This window comes from Aythya fuligula, chromosome 3, assembly GCF_009819795.1.
Source record: "Aythya fuligula isolate bAytFul2 chromosome 3, bAytFul2.pri, whole genome shotgun sequence".
Classification (NCBI taxonomy): domain Eukaryota; kingdom Metazoa; phylum Chordata; class Aves; order Anseriformes; family Anatidae; genus Aythya; species Aythya fuligula.
In genome coordinates this window covers 60,789,156-60,808,533 of record NC_045561.1, presented here as the reverse complement: position 1 = coordinate 60,808,533, position 19,378 = coordinate 60,789,156, and the positions used below count along the sequence as shown (strand labels likewise).

Here is a 19,378-nt window from a genome sequence, read left to right as displayed (position 1 = left end):
GTAAAAACACATGTTCTCTGACAACCATCAAACACTTTGTCACTGCTGTTGGACATTTTGCTGCCTTAGGGCCTGTCTACATGCAAAGCTACATTGGTTTAGCTGGGTTTAATTTGCTGCAAAGGGACGTGTGAATTCTTATTTTGACTTAAATCAGAATTATTTCAGTTTAGCTCAACAAATTAGAGGTCAGATAAAGCCCGAGTAGCTCTGTTGATTAGGACAATCATGGTTCTAATCAATTGCTTACAATTACAGTGCTGCCTGTGCTGGCAAAAGCTTGCTTTCTAGTAGCTTATCTTGATGAAGTTTTGCCCGATTCCTCAGACTCTTAATTGACTTAAATTGTGGCTGAATGGTCCTTAGGATCTGGCGTCACATGAGTTAGCAGAAACCAATCTTCTCTGCTGGGGAAGGCAGAATATCTACAGAGATATCTATACAGAGATAAAACAGCACCAATTCTAAGTGGGAAAGTGGTGGTTATTCTAAAATTGGGGTCAACTTTTTTGGTATTGCACCCAAATGCAGACAATCAGCAAACAGATGATGGCAGAAGTTGCTGTGTCAGCCTTGTGTGGGCTCAAAGCGCTCTTGGCCTCATTGACACAGCGGGAGACACGCAAGGTTTGCTTAATTCAGAGTTTGTAGGGAGAACTTCGCCTCAGCCTTCCTGGGAGAAACGCTTTGGTGAGAATACTTAAGACTGTTGCATGAACACAGGGAAACTTATCTGCTTAGGGAAATGTAAATGGGAATTAAGAACTAAATGAATGGAAAACCAGACATCATTATTCCTAAGAAGAGCATCCGCGGAAGGAGTTATACCGGTAGAGTAACAGGAGGGCAATTACAACATAACAACAGCCCTGCCTCTCCTCAGCCTCGCTATGGAGCGCCTCAGCTGTAGGAAAGCTCCTCAGCACCCTCCTTCCTGGGGAAATACTTCAAGCATTCCCTCCGCAGGGGCAAGGACAGCAGTCGAGGAACCATTTTTGCTATTTTTTTGCTATTTTTTTTTTTTCTATTTTTTTTTGCTAACTGTTTTTAGGCCAGGGCAAGCCGGGTAAACCTAAGGAGAGCGTCCCCTAATTGTCCCCATGCTGTTATGAACTCCTCCGTCACAGAGAACGCAAGCCATTAATTAGTATTTCTATTTTTATTGGATTTTTTGCTGCGGGAAGGCTCTGCCAGGTCACCCCAGCGCTGAAAACCTGGGTTACACCGGGCATCACCACACGGCCAGGTGCCACCACAGGCACGGCGCCGCGTGTGAGCGGTGATCAGGGGCTCATTGAGCTCGGGCTGCCCGCCCCAGGCCGCTGGGGGGCTGCTGCCCGCGCCCTGCCCTCATTTCGGGGCTCAGCCGGGGTTCGGGCTCCCCGGGGGCGCCGCCATCTCAGGGCCGGCACCGCCATCCCCCGCCGAGGGGGGATTTAAACCGGCACCCCGGAAACCCCGCGCGGGGCACGCCGGGATTGGTAGTCCTCACAGCAGCACCTCCTCCATTGCGTCAAACGGCGGAGAGGGGCGGGCGCGGACTACACCTCCCACCTCCCCCCCCTCCCCCCCCGGCGGCGCGTGCGCGGTGCGGCGGGCTTGCCGTTTGAATCCGCGGCGTTGTTATTGACGCCATCTTGCCGGCTGCGGGAGGCAGGCGGGCAGCGCAGCGCAGCGCCGCCGCCATCGCCCCTCATCGGCGGCCCCGGCCCGGCTGAGGGGGCCCGGCCCCGCACCCGGACACCCCCCCGGCACCCCGCTGCCCGCCGCGGCCGCTATCGGAGCCGGGGGAGCCCGCCCGGCCGAGCCGCAGCCCGAGGAGCCGCGGGGGGGGCCCGGGGAGAGGCCGAGCGGGAGGCGGCGGAGGGCGCTGAGGCGGCGGCCGCCCCCCCCCCGTCCCCGTCCCCTCACCGCCACCCCCACCGCCACCCCCTCCCCGGCGCCATGGCGTGCGGCGCCACGTTGAAAAGGACTCTGGATTTCGACCCGCTGCTCAGCCCGGCGTCGCCGAAGCGGAGGCGATGTGCGCCATTGTCAGCCCCGGCCTCGGCCGCCGCCTCCTCGGCCTCCTCCTCCTCCTTCGCCGCCGCCTCCTCCCCGCAGAAATACCTGCGCATGGAGCCCTCGCCCTTCGGGGAGGTGTCGTCGCGGCTCACCACAGGTGAGGGGCTCGGGGGAAACCCCCCCCTTCCTTCCTTCACGAGTTTAGACCTGTCTTTATTTTTTTAAGGGGAAAATGGGGAGGTTGGGGTGGGCGCGGCGCCCCCCCTCCGGCCATTTTGTGTCGCAGCCGGGGGTTGGGTTGGGTTTGGGGCTGGGTTTGGGGTTTGGGGGTTGGGGGGAGCCCTGCTCGGCTTGGCACGGCGGCGGCGGGGAGAGACACAATAGAAATGGCCGTTTGCAGCAGCGCAGGGGGAGGAGGGACGGCGAGGAAGGAAAGGAGGGGGGCGGCGCGGGCGGCTGGGGAAAGGGGAAAGGGGATTGGGATGTGTGGGGGGGGCGCTGGGGAAAGGGGGACCCGAAAAGGGGAAAGGGGGGGGGGAGGGGTATGGGGTTAGGGGGTGGGGGGAGACTTGAGCCGGTGCCGAGGCAAAGGAGGGGGGGGGGGGGCTCGGCAGGGAGGGTTGTGCTTCATTTATTTATTTATCTTCCTATTTATTTATTTATTTATTATAATTACGGCTCGTTTTATCTTACTATTATTTTTTTTATTTTTTCTCCTGGCCGGCAGAGCCGCAGGGGCGAGGACTGCGGAAATGCCTTGGGGGGGGGGCTGGGGGAGGGGGCGGCGGGGCCGGGGCTGCCGTGGGGGGAGGTTTGGGGGTTGTGGGGGGGCTGTGCCCGTTCCCTGGGGGATCCCGATGGGTCTGGGATCCCCCCCACACATCGTGTCCCCCACCCCCGGGGCCGTTGTGGCCGTTCCCGGGGGCCCGAGGCGAGGTGCGGCACCTCCTCCCCGTGCCCAGACGGGGGGAGGGAGGGAGGGAGGGGAGGAAAAGAGGGAGGGAGGGAGGGCGGCCTGTCATCAATCACCCGCAAAACGCCAGTGGGAAAAGGCAAAAGGCAGATAAAACAAAGGGGGGATTCCGCTCCCAGCCCCGCCATCCCGGGGGAGCCGTCCTGCGGCATCCTTCGAGTTCCCTGCGAAAAGCGAGCGATGGGAGCCATCGGGTGCTGGTGTGAGAGTTGCCTTTAGGGCAGAGAAAATGGGATCGAGCAGGCTGCTTGGCTTTCCCAGATGCTGGGCGAGAGCGAAACCCTTCCCCGAGCTTAACGTGCGAGAGGGATGATGATGATGATTCAACTGGTGGCCTTGAAAGCTTCGGGTCGGCTTGTGTAATTGTGTCAATTAAAAATCAACCGAGTTCGTTTTACCAATGAGTAGGAAGAGAAGAAAGGACTGGATCTTGGCTGGGCACGCAGGGCTGATTGGCCCTTCCTCTGGTTAGGCTAGTGGGTGGCTTCCAGTAACGCACTTGAGAACGTTTCTGCTTGCAGCCATGAGTGGTTGCAGCGATGAGGTGTGGGTCTGTGTCCTTTGTGTGCAGGAAAAAGCCCTCTGTAATTGGTACAATGGAATTCCTTCTGCTCTCGCATTCATTACGCCCTTCTGTACAGAAGTTTTGCCCCAGATAGCTGCCAGTGTTGACCAGGCAGTAAGTCTGAATGCGTTTTCAGACTGTCATCTCCTCCGTGTGCCTTGTTTCTGAAAGCTGTACAGGAGAACGCTGCTTTTTCTTTATGGGTTCACAAAAATGAAAAAAAAAATGCTCTGAGGGAAGTGTATAGAGGGCATACAAAGTACTTACACTTGGCATCAGCGCGTTGATATTTTTTGAACCTCTAGGAAAAGATCTTGAATGAGTCAGCGGTCTGGGATGAGAGCTGTGATGGATTGCACTCCCCGGTACAGTGAGGCATTATACGTGCTTTGAGATAGACCTTTCACATCAGAAACCGTTGGATTCTTTCTAGAAGATAAGCGTCGCTTCATTGCGATGATTTATTTTGGCTTGTTTCTTCGGGATTTGGAAAGCTCAGGCGATGAATATTTAATATAAATATTGTCTGGCCAGTGCATGTGCGTTGCTGAAAGGAGACAAATCAATAAAATTTCCAGCAGAGATTATACCTACAGCAGTATTTGGGGTAATGCCTCCGCTCTTAATGATTGAAGCCCTTAAAAACGAAATCGTTACTGCGCTTGAGCAGATACAGGCCTCTCTTGAAAAAATCGGAGGTGGAGGTTGTAATCCATGCGAAAAGGTGGTTCTGCACCGGCGAGGATGGTTTATGGAAGGCAGCATGGAAAGTAATGAGAAGTGAAGGGCACTGAAGCAAAATGTCTCACAGGGCACCGATTGCTCCTGAGCGAGGCTGGATGTGTGTGCAGGTTGGGCGCATTTACGTGGCTTTTGTGTAAAAGCTCCCTCTGGTTTCTGTGACAAGGGAAAAAAAAAAAAAAAAAAACCTTTATACAGTGCTAGTGCAAATGTCACCGTAAAGGAGGTAGCTTGCTTTTGCCTTTCGGTTGAATTCAGGGCTGTAATGACATTGGGTGTATTTAATGTCAGCCATCAGCGGACAAAATAAAGCTTATCATTTGAAAGGGGCCGCAAAGATTCTGCGGGATTGGTCCAATCTAATTTTGTAAACGTCCATCTGACCTAATAATTTGTGGTCTTCTTGATAGGCAGTTGGAAGACATAGATGGTTTGTTCCAGGGCTCTGCCTGGGGTTGAGGCAAAGCCTGCTTTAGAAATATGTATGGCTTCCCATTGACTGTAAAATGAATTTATGTGGCCACTTCTGATGCAAATGTCTCCATTTGGGTCGGATAAATCTTGCCCTCTGTCTGAAAAGAATTCCAGGCTGATTTTCAAAGTGTTCCGGGCTGAGTCACTGTTTTGTTCGGTTTTATATTGAGAAATTCAGCAACAATAGCCAGAATTCAGTTGACTTCACTTAGGGTTTTCTCGGGGTGCAGCTGTAATGCTAAGATCACCGACACTTAGCAGGTATCTGTCTGAATTTTATGCAAGGAAAATCACTTCGGTATGAAAACAGAGGTGTGGACATAAGGCCAGATGCCAGTACTTCATTTTAAGTTAATGTTGAAGTGTTTTTTTCACCCTAATACCGTGCCGTGGTACTGTTTAACTTGTCAGCACCAGAACTGCTTAGCACACGGTTAATCATTTCAGGAGCGAATTATCTGGAAGCAGAATAGGGATTGATCGGGGGGGGGGTGCTGAGAGCCACGAGCGGTGCGGGCAGTCAGATGAGAAAACAGCTGTCTTTGTGGAGTGCTCGCAGACAAATAAACGACAAGGCTGCCTGAGACAGGGAAGGCTTATTCAAGATGAAATTCATCTCTCACAAGAGTGCTTTAATATTTTGTGGTTATTTGAACAGCTGTTAGGTCACTTCCAGTTTCTCAACGAAGCTGGCAGCCAAGCTGTAATTGTGGCTTCGCCATCCATGTTTTCTGTGGGGTTGACCTTACGCCTACAGGAGCATGCTCCGTGAGGACGTCTGCTAATTTTTGGATGGCACTGTTAGCATCTGGAGTTATCTCCTGCAAAGTACGCTCGCCATGGGGAGGGCCTGATCCCGAAGCAGTGTGTCCTCTGAGGAGTTTCCTCCTGGTCGGATCCCACAGATGAGTTTGACTTTGGTGTAAATCCTGGCTGTGGGTTTACCCTGAAGAAAGATTGCAGTCTGGGCAAGAAAACTTTATAAACATATGAATAAAATATTTAATTTGAAATAAGATCCATATCAATACATGAAGAAATGACATTCGAGGCCTTTCTTGAATTGAAAGGCACAGGAAGCCTGCATGCCTGGGTATTTCTGAGACAGAAGCTGCAGTGGGAAACGCAGTCCAGATAAAACCATGCGGCCAAGGGTGAGAGGGGATAATGTTGGCAGGAGCTGAAATCCCCTTGTCCGTGGTACACAGTAGCTGAGAAGGCAAACCCAGCCCAGCAGCTTTCTTGCCTACTGCTATTTCAAAATCTGAGGTGAAGTTGCAGCCAGAACCTTGTAGAGTCCAGAAGAATGCTGCATTTAAAAACAAGTTTGTGAAATCTCTTAAAAATCCCCAAGCAAGCTCTTGCATCTGCGCGTGCGACGCTCCTCTCCATCTGAAACATCCGTCTGCTTGAACGTTTCCCCAGTAACTCCCCAGGGTTGCAAACCCAAAACTGCACGGCTGGGGTTACGGAGAGAAGTCTTCACCTCGGGTCACCGGCCGAAAGCCAGGCGGAGGTCATGTCAGGAAGGTGGCAGGGGATAGGAATGGGGGAATTGGTGCTTCATGGCAGCCCCCTGGCAAACCTCTGGTGGGAGATGGCACAGAGAGGGAGGTGGAAGAGCCCGCCCTCTGGGAGAGGACCCAAGATTTACAAACAGAAAATAGAGAAACATCTTCCATACAAGGCCTTTGACAGAAGAATCAGAAAAAGTGGCCTAATTAGCACTAATTTTCAAAGGTAGGCAAGAAGATAGATGACTTTGACCTTTTGGAGTAGGAAGAGCAGTTGGCCTGCCCCATGGGCTGTCCTCCCGTGACCTTTCTGTCGCCCTCTTGAGCAAACTCAGAGGGACTTCTCTCTGAAACTTGTGCTTGGGTAGCGGCCACGTCCAGGTTTGCATTTTAAATGGACAAACGTAGCAGCCTCGCAACGAGGAGTGTAGGTCCTGCCGCATCGCTTTCTGCCTCATTTCTGTTTTGTTAACATCTATTGGCATGTGTATTTATTGCTAAGTTGCCATGGCAAGGTGCCAGGCTTCTCATTGTGCTCCAGTTTTTGCAGAAACCATCAGGATTTTAAAAACAAAACATTCCCACCCCTTTAAAAAAAAAAAAAAAAAGGCAGGGGGAAGGATCCTAATGGCTGCATCTGGTCTTGATCATTTAATTTATATGAGAAATTTCTGTATAGATGCCTGTGGTGTCTATAAATGTTAAGTACCCTTGGACTTAGATGTTGTAAAATGTCGAAGCAGTTTTTTCATTCCAGTGGCAAGTCTGATAAACGCAACGTGACATTTTCTGGTGCACGAAGAGGAAGACCTAATTGCTGTATCTAATACATTTTGCGTTGCTTGATTTATTTTTCGCTGCTCAAGCCCTCGATTGGGAGAGCTGGGATTTCCTGAAATAGCGTGCTGGCAGGATAAGCTCACGGCTGCCGTGGCAGAACCAGAACCTTCATCGGGCTGGGAAGGAGAGTAATTGGATCTCGCAGGACCCGGCACGAGCTGCTTCTGGAGCTGGAAATGCCGGCTGTGAAGTGTCAGCACGGACCCGTTACAGGGTTTTCTGTCTTGGAGCGTGTTCCTCTGAGACGAACGTGATTTCCAAAAGTATTCGTTCGATTACCGGAGCCTACCGCACCATGCCTAATTAAGAAACGTAGCTGGAGTGATGGATGGCTGTGACCAGAGCGAGAAGAGGAGTAGAATAGCTGGATCATTTTAATTTCTCCGCCGTGTCTGCGGACACTCTGTATGAGATAAAACAGTGAGGAACGCTGTGAACCCACCGCTCTGCGGCAGCGCTGTCCTTAGGGGCAGCGAGCTGCTTCAGATCGATTTGGTGTGTCAGGAATGCGGTGGGGAGATCACAATGAGGAACGTGGTAGCTGCAACGAAATGCTGAGTAAGGGAGAGGAGGCTGAAGTAGGGCACTGGTTATACTTCAGGACCCAACACCCTTAAGATGCGCGCTGCTGCCGTGGGGGTAGCGCTCGATGGATTCGCTTGGAAGAAAGCTCAGGCACGGTTCAGGTCCGAACGCGTACGTTGAACGGGGACACTGCAAGCGGAAACCCGAGCTGCAGGTCCCATTTCAGGGCAGGAAAACTGCTGCTCTGATTGCAGCCCACTGAGTCACCTCCCTCCCTGTGCTGCCAACGTTTCCCTCAGCTAAACGAGAGAAGCTGGGAGCTGCGATGCGAGACTGCCGGTTTGAAAAGCAAGCCAAGAAGAAAAATCCTTCAGGGGAAACAATCAGCACCTTTGTAGTTGATAAGAGGTTATTAAAATGGAGAAAATAATTGTTTGCCTTGTTACCTTTTCAGATTGAACTGCTGCTTCCCTTGTACATAATTTCTGGGTAATTACAGGTCAGGATGAAGTAATTAGATGACAGAACTTGGGGGAAAAAATAATTTCTCATCTTTTTGTCATGAATTAGAGGAAGTGAGAAGTAGACATCACTCCCAGGAAGTAAATATTTGGCTTGGTAATGCATCAGTGTGACAGATCATATTTCAGTTGTCAAACGTGAATTCTGAATTGCCCCTTCAGCTTTTCACCTCTCGTCGTTGCGTGCGAAAGCAACTGCAATGTGTAATTCTGTTTCCCTGAATCATAGCTGGGATTTGGAAAGGAGGCTTGGGCAAGTGCCATCCGTCACCCGAACGCGAGATTCCATGAAGAAAGATTTCACATGATGCTCCTAGCAGGCAGCACTCCGGATGAGAGAGAGTATCTCTGCATTTCATTGTGTTCCAGGTGTTTGTGGCCAAATCCCCGTGCTGTGCACAGTCACGGTGACCACAGCAGTCTTATCCTTTGTCCTGGCATTGAACCCGGCCTTCTAGATGAGGGTGAGAAGGGAGGGCACAGCATGGTCTTGCCTAACTGCTGGCTTCCACAGTCCTCTTGAATTGGGAGCGTCACTTAGGAGTGCTGCTTCATTTCAGCGTGGACTTGCCTTGCTGCTGCCCTGCCTTCAGCAGGCCCGGCTTTCACTTTCAGCCCCTCTGCCTGGGGTTTCCTGGAGCTCTCTTTGTGCTTCCGGAGCTACCCCTAGCCTGTGGGAAACACCGAGCATGGGAGAGATGGTGAAGTTAAAATGAAACCGAAGGTGGGCCACCATGCTGTAGGTCTGATTCTGTTAAGTACATTCCATTTGTTACCTCATACATAACATTGCTGCCTCAAACACAATGAACTTGTGTCCAACTTGAACTTCAGCACCAATAAGATGGATGCAAGCGTTGTTTAAAACACCTACCCAATTCCAATACACATGATTCAAGTTCTCAATTCTGTTTTACAGTCTTGGAGAAGCTCTAGAGAAGTCTTAGAGAACCTTAAGCTTAGGTTTTCTCTAATTAGTGCACTTTCAGGTTCTAGATTTCTACGTATAAAGAAACTTGTTAATTAAAATGCATGCCATTGTTGAAAAAGACAGTTTGGGCCTCCATATTTAAGGAGCAAACCTGTCGGGTCTTTGACACCAGTTAAATGAGTGCTTTAATTTAGTTGTCAGTGCAGAGAGAATAGCTAGAGCTAACTGGAAGTGAAGAAACTGGATGTGAAAAGGCAGGAAGGTTTTCTGGAATCCAAAGTAGGTTGGAGAATGAGATCTGCTAATTTTTAAACTTTAACTGGGCCAGAGTTTTAAAGGGCTTGACACTCAGATGTCTGCTTTGTAGGTACTGTTCAGAAGTTACTTGCTTCTCGCTGCCTTAGGATTTCCTGGCTGCTTTCGTGTGCTGATGCTCTATAAAAACTGCTCTAAAGAAAATGTTTATTCCTCAGACATATTTGTCTGGATTTTTCTAAGCAAAGCTGTAAATGCTGGAAGTGGCTTGATGCATTTCAACAGCTACTTTTACTTTGCTAGGTTCAGTTAAAATAAATACATTTTAAGGTCAGAATCATGCTTTACACTTTATGTAGTGCTTGTGTAAATGCACTCTGGCAAATCCAGAATGCTTCATTCACTTTCATAAACATAAATGCAAATTAAGAATGTGAATAAATGTGTGTTGCCTGCATTACCTCTGTGAATTTGGACATACTCTTAAGTCTTCTATGCTTTTCTAAAAATAATGCATTAGCCCATTAGTTGCATCCTTCAGTAGTTACTTCAAATGTTTGTTCTTTTTACAAACAAGTGTAATCTAGGCCAGTTTTAATCCAATGGTTTAGCGACTTCAATTTGTTAAGATTTTCGTTTAAGATCAGTTGTGAATGTTTGCAGGTTTACACCTCACAGTGAAGTCCTTTAGCTTGAAGTCATGGATTTTATGCCTCTGTATGCTAGTAAGGAATGTGCCAATGTGGTCCTGGGTGCTGCAAGAATGTATTACTAGTATTGAAGTATTACTAGTCCAGATTGAGCGGCTTGACGGTGTGTTAAAGGAGCCTCTTGGTCTCCATGTCACAAATGGTGGAAATGGGGAAGCCTGAGGCATTCTCAGTCGCTTTCCTGTGCCCTACGCACTGACCAGCAGGGCTTTAAATCCCCCGTTAGACCAAATAGAGGAGTGCTGGTAACCCAGGGAGCTCAACTGTGTGCTCACGTGTGCAGCCAGGACTTCAACTTCCAGCCTTTTTTTCCTGCTGGCTGTTTGCAGTGCAGACAGTGCATTGTCATTTCTTCTTAGTGCTCTTCTCCCTCCCGTATTTGTTTAGTTTTAGCCCTTTCCCTGAAGTTAACAGCTGTGCAAGCCATCAAAGCAGCTTTTTATTGAAGGGGGGAGAGCCGTCCCACTGTGCCTGTCAGTAGCTTTTCTTAAGGCTTTTGGTTGTCAGAGCAAGATTAGAAGAAAGTGAGTTTAAAAAAAAATAAAAAAAGTATTGCCAAATTAGAAGTAGGTGAAAGCAGTCAATCAGTCTAATATCATTGAGATTTCTGTGCACACTATTCAAAAGAATTTTGAATAGAATCGTGTGTCCTTGGTGCACAGCCCTTCATTTCCTGGCCCAGTTGAAACTTTTCCCAAAATCAGCACATATTTTTTTTATTTTTTTTTTCCCCTGCTTGTATATCTTGCTTTTGATCCTTCTTTTCTGCCTTTTTAACGTTTTCTCTGAATTATTTTCTCTTGAATTTGTAGAGGTTTTTAGGGCTTGAAAAAAACCTAGCTGATGATTGTTGCTTTAACTCTTGTGATCTTGCTAAACAGACTCTGGTCAATGGAGTTTTCTTAACAAATTTGGAGGTCAATTTGGTTTGAAAATACATCTGTGTAAATATAATATTAAGAAGAGTTAGATTTCTATCTTTACACCCCAAATTCGGCTTACATTTTTGCAGTTCATACAGAATTTGGAAAGCCTGCCTGAGACCACACAGTCGTAGTGAAGGCAGCACGTGGCGCGTTGCGTTGGTCTGTTGGTGTAGATGCAGCGTGCGGCCTTGCGGTGTGGACATGCTTTAGGACAGATGTTATCTCAGGAGCTAACTCACTTCCCGCTCACAACTAAGCAATATCTCCTTGGCTAGAGCAGCACAGGATTACGAGGAAAAGTATTGTTTGGTGGCCATAATGCTGTTGAGTAAAACGTTGCAGCGCCTCCTCCAAATGTCTGATGCGGTGTGTATGCACGGGACAAACCCTACATGGGATTCTGCCTCGTTTTGGAAGCCGAACTTTGTCGTGGTTTAACCTGATTTATCAATTTCTGTACCACAGTGGAGGTGTGTATATATAAATCCGTCCTACAAGAAGTATAAATCCTCCAGCCAGCCTTGAGTACATTTCTTCCCCCCTTCCTCGCTTTCCTTCACTTCCTGATTGTATTTCTTTATTATGCCTTCTGCAGCTGCTGCTGCTTTCAGCAGAGTTACTGTTCTCCCTGTAGGAGGCTGGAAATTGGGCAGGCTCTGTAGGCACAGGACTGACAAGGCAGAAGTTGCAGGGCTCTTCACCAACGAACAAAATCCAAACAAGCTTCTGTGCTGAGAAGGCGCTGATGTTCCCGGTGACTGCAGAAGGTTTCCTCTCTAATAAACTGGGAGCTCCTGGATTGATTTATGGAACTGGAGACCCACCACAATCGTTAAACCTCGGATCTAGGAGTTGGCAAACATTTGCTTCTGCTTGTGCTAGCGCAGGCTTCTGCCACCAGCTGAAAAAGCTGTGTGCTGAAGTTAACCTGCTTCGGCTGGTTGCTTACTGGGAAATGTGCAAACGTGGAACCTCAAGGACAGTCTGTTCTCAAACGCTGAAATTTGGTAGAGAAATTTCAACAGTATTGGTGAAATGAACAGAGGCAGGAAGGAACCAAGTGGAGTCCTTTGTAGCACTGACACAACGATGCTGATTCGTGTGGCTGTGAGCTTTGGAAAGCTGTCTGCCAGAGGCCTGGATGCTCAGTCCCGTGGAAGCAGATTGCTTAGGGAAATGATTTTTCAAAATGTATTTGAGTGGTTAAGAGCTGTCACAAGGAAGAAGTCTCTTTCTGTGAAGGTCCCCTGGAAGGTGAGGGGGGGTAGAAGGCATTTTAGAAATATTTGATGTAGCCAGGGGATATCCGTTCAGGGCACTGATGTTCCCGGGAGCTTTTTGTCACGTGGAATTGGAGAGAGAAAGCACGCAGGGCTGATGGTTTTATTGCAAGGGTTGTTTTTACCTTGACATTTCTCATTTCGACAGAAATGAGGTTACTGAAAGCACCTGCTGCATTTTTCACAGTGTGATCAAATGCTGACCTACAAATGGCCATGCTTCATTTAAAAGAGGCTATTGATCCATCCACAGGGTTTATTTGAGTAGATCTGGGGCTATGAAGAAACATTGAGGAATATATTCCTATTTTGCCCGTTGGTTTCCAGTTCTTGGAGGTTTTAAGCAGTAGTTGCTTTAGATATACTTTGTCTAAATGGTTTCCCTCTCTCCTTTGCTGCCTATGTGGCAGTAACTGCACAGAGAGGAGTGGGATTTCTTGGAGATGTGTTACTCTGGAGTCTTCTGTTCCCCGTAGCTCTGTGAGTGATACCTGTGGTGTGTGGAGGAGAAAGGTGATTGCAGATGAAACGTTTGGAGGGCAGGTGATGAATGCCAGTGGAAGATCCACAGCTTGCTTTTTACCCACGTGTGCCGTACGGTTGATGGTTCCTAAATCTCAAAGTTCTGCTGTTAATTTTTGTTAGCAGTACTCTGGCACAGATGTTTGCCCCTAACTAACAACACACTTTGCTAGTGTTTTCCTTGTGAAAACAGTCTGGAGTTACCTTCCTTTCGGTTAAGTTCCATTATTTGGCTTGCGTCTTAGGTAAAATGGTGTCGTTTTTTCGGACATGTTTTTAAGAGTCTAGCTCTTATCATCTGTTGGTCATCTACAGTATTGGGCGTTTGAGTGGAAATAAACTGAAGTAAAATCCTGAAGTGTAATTATTTTAGCCTTGTAATTCTTTTATTGTTTTTCTTCTAGAACAAATTCTGTACAACATAAAACAGGAGTATAAACGCATGCAGAAGAGGAGACACTTAGAAAATAGCTTCCAGCAGACAGATCCTTGTTGTTCTACTGATGCACAGCCACATGCATTTCTCCTTACTGGACCAGCTTTGCCAGGTACCCAGAAAATTCTGTGTAATTTTCTATATGTTTTCGGATTCTGAGTCAATAATTTTCCCTGGTTGTCTCATGTTCTGTGGCACCTTCTCATCGCTTCTTGTTTCTTTTTTGGGCAATACTCGCATTGATCTGGAAGATTGTACCCTCTTATTTTAGCAGTCAGTGGGATGCAAAGCTTTTAAGGTTTTCAAGAGACCATCCTGCTTACCCTGCAGCTGATCTTATAATAGGCTTTTGTGGAGCAGCTGTCTTTGCAAAAATATGCCACAATTTTAATACAAAGCAGGAGCTTGAATGTAAGGGGCGGTGGCCATTTGTGTAGCATTGTGGAACAACACTCCTGGTGTTTCGATACCAATGCCTATTATCAATCAGAGAGGTCTTCCTTGTGAGTGTTCAGTCAAATTTTACTTTAGTGTGTGCAAATGACACAAACTTTTCTCCAAATGTTTTGTAAAGTTTCTTTAATATAAAAGATGTGATGAAAACTGATTATAATGGTGGTTCTGAACTGCTTACAAGTGGTAAATTGGTATACCCAAATATTTTCTTAGGTACTTCATCTGCAGCATCATCACCATTGAAAAAAGAACAGCCTCTGTTTACTCTCAGACAAGTTGGAATGATCTGTGAACGTTTGCTGAAAGAGCGTGAAGAGAAAATCCGTGAAGAGTATGAAGAAATTTTGACCACAAAACTTGCAGGTATTTCATAGTTGAAAATAATGTGCTAGGATGGGTTCAAAAGTGTCTTTTTTTTCTCATTTTTGTGATACGCTGTGTTTTTTTCTGACCTAATCTGATTAAGGAATGAGATTGTATATGGGACAGACAAAAAAAAGTGTAGTCTCTCTGATAGGATTTTCTCTTCTATGCTTCCTTGGATAGAAACTGACTCCTGGGTATTACCAATCAATGGAAACAGAGGTTTTATTTTGGATAGAATTTTCTCTTGCTATTGTGTTTGAATTGATCATTTCCTCTTCATGTTTTTTTGCCAGAAAGACTTTCTATTTTACTGACTTAAGAGCTCTTTGTGAAGGACTTTTTTTTTTTCCCTGCTTGGGAACTGACTTCCTTTTTCTGGAATTTGGCAAGAGACAGTACCTAAGATTTCCCTTTCTCTTCCCAGTTACTCACATTTTGCTGCTGTCAGTGGAGTAGTTTGGTTGCTGCTCGAGCATCAGTAGTTGAGATGCATTTCTGATCCTGTGTTGAATTCTTGTACTTCCTACCACTCAGCTGATATTTTTGGTGCCTGATGCCAGCTTACCTTTTGTTAAGGATCATGTTCATGTCAGCACTGAAAAAAGGACCTTGCTTTAGTTGTCATTTTCCTCTACTTCTGAGCATTTTTGGTAATGTCTGAGCACCTAAATTCTGGTGCATTCAGAGGTAGGTGCCTTCACAATATGATTTGGTGTCTAATTTAATACTTAGTGGTTAGTGTGAATACAGCAAGTATCTTCTGAGTGCACTCTTTGGCAGCAAACCTGCTTTAAAAAACCCACCCACCACCATTGCGCATCCCACCTGAAAACACCTCAGGATTAAAGATTGCAAATCTATCCAGGCATGGGAGCAAAACCTTCTGTGGGTATGGCCACGCAGAAGGTCACCAGGTTTGTGGGTTGCCCATGACAGTATTGTCTCTGCACCCGAGCCTGTGTAAAAACTGGCATAGTTCGAAGCCCCTCTTAAATCCACATCTCTTTAATACATAACTAGCCTTAAATACTTAATTTTCTTTGGGCCTAATGTTCCATTTCCACATTTTTCTTTTTAACCTGCTTCAGACTGGTGAACTAGGATTCTGTAGAGTTTTCTTCTAGTCCGTGTGTTAGGAATTGGATAGCTTCTTCTGTTCTCTTAAAACATCTTTCTGTTAACAGTGATCATCATGATCTTTTGAAGTCTCTTCCAACCCCTTCAGTTCTGTGATTCTGTGATTATAACCAGTTGAAGAGCAGATACGTTTGTAGATTTGCCCCAGACACTTTCTGACGCTTTCTGTATTTCTTTGCAGCAGGAACCCTTCTGGCAAGTTCCTTGCATGTGCTCTTTGTGTCAGAGTCACTTAGGAAGGAGGGGTGGCTTCTGCTGGGGGGCATGGGGCAGTTTACAGTGAGATGAGATGAGGTGTATTTGTTTTTACAGTCACTGCTGACAGAGGTCAAGTTGCTGCATCCCGTATATCAAGCTGTTAGTAAATTTTGAGCATTGTATAGGAATTTAAAGAGAGACTGCCAAAAGAATTTAGACTAATTCCTTCCTTAGGCAGCCAGTAACGTTTTTCTGCTGACAGGGTGATTATATGCTTTTCTAAACTTTGTGCAGTAAGGTGATCCTCGTTCTTACAGACTAGTGAAATCAATGGAAATGTAACTGGAAATTCAGTAAGGGATCTTAATTGAATAGCTTCTTTCAAGTGACTTAACCAAATGCTTGGATCTCAGGTATTTTCCTTGTTTCCTGTCTGAATCACAGTTTTCTTGTAAGTAGTTAGCCAGATACTGCCTTTTTTCCCTCTCTGCCCTGTTCTTTTTGAGCAGGGCCTTTCTTACAGTTAGCGTTTGATGAATGGAAAACTCAGATCGCTGTAACGCCCTGACTTCCCCTTCTGTCTCTGTTACTCAAAACCTCTGTGTTAGCATAAAGTTGGGTTTGCAAAATCCTTTGCAGGTTGGAAAGCCAGAGGAGGGAGTGCAAGGGGCTCTGTGAAACTTTAGCTTGAAAGCTGTTCTAGAATCTGCTTGTGAAAAATGGCTCTTCAGTACTGTGGTTCAAGTTCTAGAGTAGTTAGTCTAGCAATAACATTTGTATTAATTGTCTTTTTATGGCCATCTTTTGTCTTAAATTGTTAGAACGTGTGCTATGGGATTCCAGCTGCACAAGCATCTTTCCAGTTGTTCACTTTGGTTTTCAAACACTTCAGTTTAGTTCGCTCTTGCCTTTGGGTTGCTTAACTTCCTCAAGCTGAATGCCACAGGAACGGGGATTTTTAGTGACCGTGGACTCTTCACATTGCCAAAGCCATGCTTTGACAAAGATGATGCTACAGGAGTGGCAGTATGTCTTGACTTAAACCATTCAGGAAGAAAGGTTGCGAGATGGTTTCTGGCCTTTAATACATAACTTTTAGGAGAAGTTCTGGTTGCTGTTGTTTTTGGAAATGGTTTCTGGGCAACAACTCCTTCAATCTGCTCTTTGTGTTTTTCTGTTGTTTGGCCAAGATCCTCACATGGCTGCAGCAAAGCCATCAGTCAGAACTGCACTAAAGCAGAGCTTCTGCTTGTGGGCAGAGGGGAAGTGGCTGCCGTGACACTGGGCCCGCTCAGGCAAGGGTGAATGTGCTTAGCTCCCTGAGTCAGGTCCGTAATGGGGCTGCTGCTGCTGCACTACTTGCTGATTACTGACACGCTGTTTACTTCAAAGGTGAAGCTCATCCCTGCAAGAGGATGGGGACTTTAATGGGGCAAACCTGTGGGACTAGGAACCACTACCAATGTAACTGCATTTTTGGTTGAAGATTGCCTTCTTTGACCTTGCCCTTTTCTCAGAACACCCCACATTGCTGCACATGTATTTTTCCACAAGGGAGGAAGGGGAATGGAGAGGAGCGGCATCTGGTAGATATTACTCTCCTTGTTCAATTTCCTAATTCTGAAAGGTGATATCCTGCTGATGAGTGCAGTATTAAAGCTGAATAAAGTATTGCGAGTGTATGTATGCGTGTATAGAAATAACCTGTCTGGGAAAGAGCAGTGCTTAGTCCAAAGCTAAACGAATGTTTGATACCCGAATTTCATTTTGGATCACGCAGTAGCTGTTTTCATGAAGTCCACAGTCAGCTGTGTGTCTCCCAGCGTGGCTACTTCTGTGGCTGGGATTAGCCAAGTGCTAGTCACTTAGCAGCTCATCCTTTTAGTTTGCCTTTTGCTTTTCATTTTTGGGTAGTGACCATAAAGACTTTCTAACTTTGTAGCAAGTCCCTTTCCTGTACTACTTTGTTTCCATACCATTAAATTAATTTGGGTCTACATCTGGACAGGGCAGGAGCAGAGAGAAGTTATGTTTCCAACCCTAGCACTGACCGTAAGGCTGTGTGTAACTGCTCCACCCCTGTTAGTGTCTGTGAAATGGGCGTTCTCAGTTACTTCAAAATAAGATTCTGACACTTAGCATGTACTGGGTGTATCAAGGTCTTTGTGTCTGTGCAGCACAGTTATCCTTGGTAATATTAACTGTTTTTCTAAGGGAAATTCTATTAATTAAGGGGACGTGCTGCATTGTTGTTCGTGGGGGATGGAAAAGAAACGGCAGCTATGAACTGTGCAGAGTCGCTTAAAACTGCTGTTAGTGGATGTGTGTTTAATTGATCTGATTTGTACGGTGTAAAAAGTAGCCTTGACTATTTTTCAGCCTGGGTTAAACTTAGTAGACTCACACTTCCTATGCTTCATGCTTGCAGAACAATACGACGCGTTTGTGAAGTTCACGCATGATCAAATCATGCGACGATATGGAGAACAGCCTGCCAGTTGTGAGTATCTCTTCCTTCCGCTTCCTACAGCAGCATTGGGTTACCAAATGCTCAATGGTTTAACTGGCCTTTGTTCATTGTTGAGCTTCGACAAGGCCCCAGGGCAAAAATACTTCATGTTGGTAGTATGGAGGTTGAAAAGATGTGCGGTAAAATGCAGCTTTGGTTTTAAAACACGCAGAGCTGTCACCCGTTACATGCTGGTTTTTGATTTTGAGCAAGGTTTTGGTGTTGCTGTACCAGGTTTGTGATAGCCCTGCCTTTTGTTACCTTCACCACTAACTCTCGTTTTTTTCTTTTTTCAGACGTTTCATGAATCATACTTTCTGCATACGTGGGCTGCCCTATACACCCCGTTTTATTGTTGCAAGCTGTCCCAGTAATGACTTGCAGCAATGCCATATTTTTTCCCCCTGTGAACACAGGTTATTTCAAGCTTTTGTCAGTGGCAACCACTCTTATGCAGCAACTGGTTTTGGAGTGCTCCCTGATGTCAGTACCACCTGGATGTGGACCTTTGCTACCTGTAATAATACCAGTGGCCTCATTTGCTGTATCATTACAATTTGGCTTCTTATGTTAATAAGTTTGAAAAAGTAAAGGATTAAAGCTGGTGTTCTAGAAGTTGCCCTTCACTGGTTGTGTAAATAAAAATGTAGAATGACACTTCTGACTGAAGTTAGTGTGGTTTTCATAACTGTGCACTACAACAGAGCTGTAATCACAGTTAAATTAGAATGTAATCCCAGGACAATTTTAAGCAAATAGCCCACAGTACTGCCTGTGAAATAGTGAAGGAGGGCATTTCTGTATTCCATGACTTTTTTTGGGGGTTAAGAATGGGTTTATATGATTTCTCATTTTTGTAGTTTTTATTTATTCTATCAGTCTTTAACAAATGTTTATTGCTGCAATTTTTCAGTGTATCATTGTTTTACTGCCCTTGTAGTACTGGAATTTAGTTGGAAGAATAAAACATTTACTTCTAATCTGTTTGTTTTTAATATGCAGGTGGAACTTTTGCTGTGTATGAATAAACTTAAATCTGAGTGTTTAAATGAAAGCTGTATTTACTAGCAGTAGTGGGTGGGTCAGAATTTCAGGAAAGGAAGTGGATGGAAACCTCACATAATTCTTCAGAGGCCAAGAAACGCTTCTTAGATTGGCTGTGTTGTTTCAGTTAGGGCAGCGTGTTTGAGACACAACTGACACAATCCTGATTTAACTGCAGCTGACTCGAAGCAGCTGTGCTCGTCTTCCTTCAGCCTGAAGTGACACCAAAGGAAGTCTGGTCCTCAGATAGAGCAGGCGCTTGCACCACAAGCTGCAGCTCCCTAGGTGTTGGAGGAGCCGAAGGCGTGCAACCTCTGTGTGTTCTGGGCCTAGGAGTTTGTTGTTAGATACGCTCAGCTGTTCTCAAACTGCTGTGTAAGCGGTGGCTGCTGCCGCCTGTGTCATTCTGAGTCACAGCACGAGTGACTGAAACGTTACTGCATGGTAATTC

The 19,378-nt window shown here is 46.3% G+C and overlaps 1 protein-coding gene across 1 annotated transcript; it reads left to right on the top strand.

Annotated features, from left to right (window-relative positions):
* The first annotated feature begins 1,777 nt into the window (after nucleotides 1–1,777).
* Nucleotides 1,778–18,880, top strand: AKIRIN2 (akirin 2). The gene is made up of 5 exons (XM_032184606.1): nucleotides 1,778–2,161; nucleotides 13,186–13,329; nucleotides 13,887–14,036; nucleotides 17,803–17,874; nucleotides 18,180–18,880. Exons 1-5 carry the CDS (start codon nucleotides 1,945–1,947, stop codon nucleotides 18,188–18,190), a joined length of 594 nt encoding a protein of 197 aa, XP_032040497.1. The 5' UTR covers nucleotides 1,778–1,944; the 3' UTR covers nucleotides 18,191–18,880.
* The last annotated feature ends 498 nt before the right edge of the window (nucleotides 18,881–19,378 follow it).